The 4248-nt window shown below is 33.7% G+C and overlaps 1 protein-coding gene across 1 annotated transcript; it reads right to left on the bottom strand.

Moving 5' to 3' along the window:
* Positions 1-1252: 1252 nt before the first annotated feature.
* LOC123698708 lies at positions 1253-2585 on the bottom strand. The gene is made up of 2 exons (XM_045645459.1): positions 1669-2585; positions 1253-1568 (listed from the first exon to the last, which is right to left on the bottom strand). Exons 1-2 carry the CDS (start codon positions 2583-2585, stop codon positions 1253-1255), a joined length of 1233 nt encoding a protein of 410 aa, XP_045501415.1.
* Between the last annotated feature and the right edge of the window lie 1663 nt (positions 2586-4248).

Raw genomic sequence — 4248 nt, forward strand, 5'->3', positions numbered from 1 at the left:
TCAAACAAACAAACAAACTCTTCAGCTTTATAATATTAGTATAGATAAGTATTGCAATAATGTAATAATTACAGAATGTAAACATCGCTTACAGGGCAATATTTATGAACAATAATGGAACTAGCCTAATATTAACCATATTTTTATAACTTAATTCTCACGTTTGCTTTAAAACGTAAACTTTTGTTTGAAAAACTTACATATATTAATGTTAGCATGCAAGGTCGTTCGAGTTATTCACAGCAGTGGCAAAAAGACATAATAATATAGAAGCGTAGCATTATAAAATTAACTTCTCCATTACCACAGTTTTAAAGTGGACTTCACTGTTTATTTCATGTTCCATGCTCATTTATCATTCTAGAAATTTCTTAAGGGACGTCCGAGCGTGTTTATATGCGGACGTATAATAACACTCTTCTGTGTAGCTATTTTGCTTGTAAAATCATTTATCTTCTTGACACTTAAACTTTGAAAATTACATAGAAAGAAATTATTGACTGGTAAAGATTTTATTTCATGGAGTTTTACCACAATATAGAGATACATACAGTAAGGTGGTTTTACTCTGTAAAAATAAATGATTTACATACTTACACAAAATGGGTGTTGGGTAATACATATAATAATATTGAATGTTGAATCTATTTCTATCTTTGATTTACGTATTTAATTGTGATAGTCACTTTTACTGACTTGACTGTTTTTTTTATTTGTTGAATTCAAAAAGGTACTCAATCCTCATCTTGAATTAAAGAATCAGACTCACATTTTGCTAGTTTATTAAAATAAAGAGACAATATAGAGACAAAACTATTTTATTATAAACAGATTCTTAGATCGGCCCTAAAGAGCCGATTTTTCAATCCATAGTTAAAACTTATCCGCCCAATTAAGTCGTATTATACTCTGTCCATTATATTATTTGCTTTTTGACAGCTCACAACTATGAAATTTTGTATTTATTATGTAAAAATGTCATACAATAAAATACTGTTCTTTATGGACAGGTACCGCCCACTTAGAGATGTGCTTCACAGAACGATTCAATATTATTGTGCCACAGATTATAAATAATCGAAATGTGAATATATCCGATAAAAAATTCTTCTACTAAGTTAATGTTATTTAAACATAAAAACAACCAAATTGTAAGATAGAAACCAAATAAAATATTAATATAATATAAAGTTTTACTTTTTTTTTAGTTTGAAAAACAAATAAAACAACGAGAGTAGTTTAATCTATTTTATTAGCCTAAGTCGTCAGAATTACAATCTTCACTGGATTCGTCCGATGAGGAGTCTTCAGTAATATGTAGGATAAGGTCTTGTGTGCATATATTGTCGAATGCAATATCACGGTCCCAATCAGATAATATGATACGTTTAGTTCTCTCCACCACTCTTGCCCAGTTCTCGGCCGTCACGTGGGTGCAAGCGTCTTTTAGTAATGCCAACATTTTATTCGCTGTGAATGGCGGGCTCGTATTGCTTCTCGCAGCATGCCCTTTTACTTGAGCCCAGATGAGCTCTATAGCGTTGTATTGGCAGTGATAAGGAGGAATTCTAAGGACGATATGGCCATATTCTGCTGCCATTTCATCTATTACATAGCGTTTAGGTTTTTTTTTTTGTTTTTAATATTTGTAATAATTCTATTTTTAACATAGAATCGTCCACATTTTCTCCATTATCGCGAAGCCAATTAATAATTTCATGTTTTTTATTAGCTTGTGTTGGCATTTTATCAATTTGGCGAGAGTGGTAAGGTGCGTTATCAATTAAAATTGTAGATGGTTCTTCCAATGATAGGAGCATGTTTTTGAACCACTCTTCATAGACCTCTGCATTCATTTCTTCGTGGTAATCGCCTGATTTCTTAGATTTGAATGCCAGCAGTGCATTTCGTACAAAACCTTTTGCCGTACCAGCGTGACATATGATGAGGCGTTCACCTTTTCCCATTGGTACTGCGGAGGTTGATGCAGCAGTACCGTCAGTCCAGGAACGGGATATTGTGTGGTTAGCGTTGAGCCATGTTTCATCTGTAAAAACAATATTTGTCCAATCTTGTATTCTTTTTGCCTTTCTTAAAAAGTCACATCGTGACAAAGCAACATCAGTTCGTTCCATTAACACTTTTCTTTTATCAGATTTTTTAAATGAAAAGCCAATTGTTTTTAAAACTTTGGCCAATGAAGATTTTTGACCATGAATTAAACCACTTCTTTGCAAGGAAACAATAAGTTTTCTTAAAGTTGGAATTTCTTTTTTTAAATAGTAGTCATATACATGACGACGAATGGCATCAGCGTCAAAATCATCAACACCTGTCACCTTACGAGGCCGACGCTTTCTTTTTGGTGTAGAAGGTTTGTTTCTTTCCAAGCCGCTCCTACCGTAGGCATCATTCGTAATTTTAGTCACAGTTGGTAGACTGATACCCAATGCAACCGAAACACGGTTTCGCACTTGCGAGAAAGGTATGAGAGGACCGCCATTTTGATTTTCTTTCTCAAAGAAATCACAAAGTTTTAGCACTAACTGTCTGGATTGTCCTTTCAAAACTTGTCCTTTCGGCATTTTCAAGATCAATGGATCTAAACACTCACAAAAGATGCACCGAGGAATAAAACTACTCAACTCAAGGCGACTAACAAATGCGAGAGAACACTCAGCGAACATAAATGCGTGTGACTGGCACGGGCGTTTTGCTGCGAGTGACGGATGACGTCAAAATTGTGGCCGGTGGATGGTCGGTTGATGTTACCAGTATACATATAGGTAATATAATGTCAAACCGTTTGGAGATTTTAGCAATTAAAATATATGTATTTATATTAATAAATGATATATAAAATAACATATAAACAAAACAAAAATGCAACATAAAATGTATCTTTATAATATGTACTTATTATTACATTTACGTAATAATTTAATTAATTTAATTTATTTATTCGATTAATGATTATGTTAAAAATTCATAATCGGAATGATATCACAATCGAGAATCTTTTGAACATCACTAAAGCTATAAACCGTCGAGCTGTCAAAAAGCAATTCTTATAGTGGACAGAGTATACACGATAATATTAAAATGTCACCCGCAAAACTGTCAAATACGGCCAAAGAATACATTTTTGAAATGGTAGTTTAGTACGTTATTCGACGAATAAGTATTAACCAAGGATTGAAAAATCAGCCCTTAAAGTAATGTTTTTCATCCAACACTAGGCTATCTATTGATCGATTCTCGAAGAGTGTATTTGAACATTGCGACACATATTGAATAAGAATAAGAATAAGAATAAAATAAATTTTATTAGGCACACCAAATTACCACCACCAACACAAACAAGAAACAAAAAACAAAATCAAAATACACTCTTAAAATTAAACAAACATAAAAATTAAAACTAATATAATTTGTGTGGCGACTGGCGACCTAAAGGGTAAGGCCGCTCAGCATATGCTATGCCGATGTGGTCAGCATAGCGCTGGTTTTCAGGGCCCCACCAGACAACAAAACGCTTAAGAGTCCGGCGGAGGCCGCTGCCAACTGCAATTCGAAGTGAAGGCAAAATACGCTCGAATATTGTTGTCTCTGTTGCACAATTCCCGCCGAAGCCGCGTGTGAATTTGTGTGAATAGTGTGTAGTTGTGTGAGTGTACCATTCATTCATATTGACAAACGCATTTCTTTTTATTTAGGAATATAATGTTTCTTATTTACTTTATTTTTGCAGCAAACTTTGGGCAATCGTAAGTGTATGTGCAGAATAGCAATGCGTTTTAAGGAAATTTCTCTACAACACTTATATCCTACTAGTAATATTATAAATGCGAAAGTTTGTATGGATGTATGGATGTTTGTTATTCTTTCACGTAAAAACTACTGAACCGATTACAATGAAATTTAGCACACATATAGAGGGTAACTTAGATTAACACATATGATTTTTATCCCGAAAATCCCAGGGGAACGGGAACTATGCGGGTTTTCCTTTGCAAACGCGGGCGAAGCCGCGGGCGAAAATCTAGTCTTCAATAATATCTCAACATCTAGGCTTTGTAGAAAAAAAATGTAGCTAAAAATCAGGGTACATTTTTTTCGCAAATATAATCTATATCTACTCTATACATATATAATAAAAAAATCTGTAGAAGGGTCAATTCTGTACATTGAAAATATCGAAAAAGTAAATAGCAGGGGTTACTGGATCGATACCAAACCCAAATATGT

Source organism: Colias croceus, chromosome 16, assembly GCF_905220415.1.
Source record: "Colias croceus chromosome 16, ilColCroc2.1".
In the NCBI taxonomy this organism is placed as follows: Eukaryota; Metazoa; Arthropoda; class Insecta; order Lepidoptera; family Pieridae; genus Colias; species Colias croceus.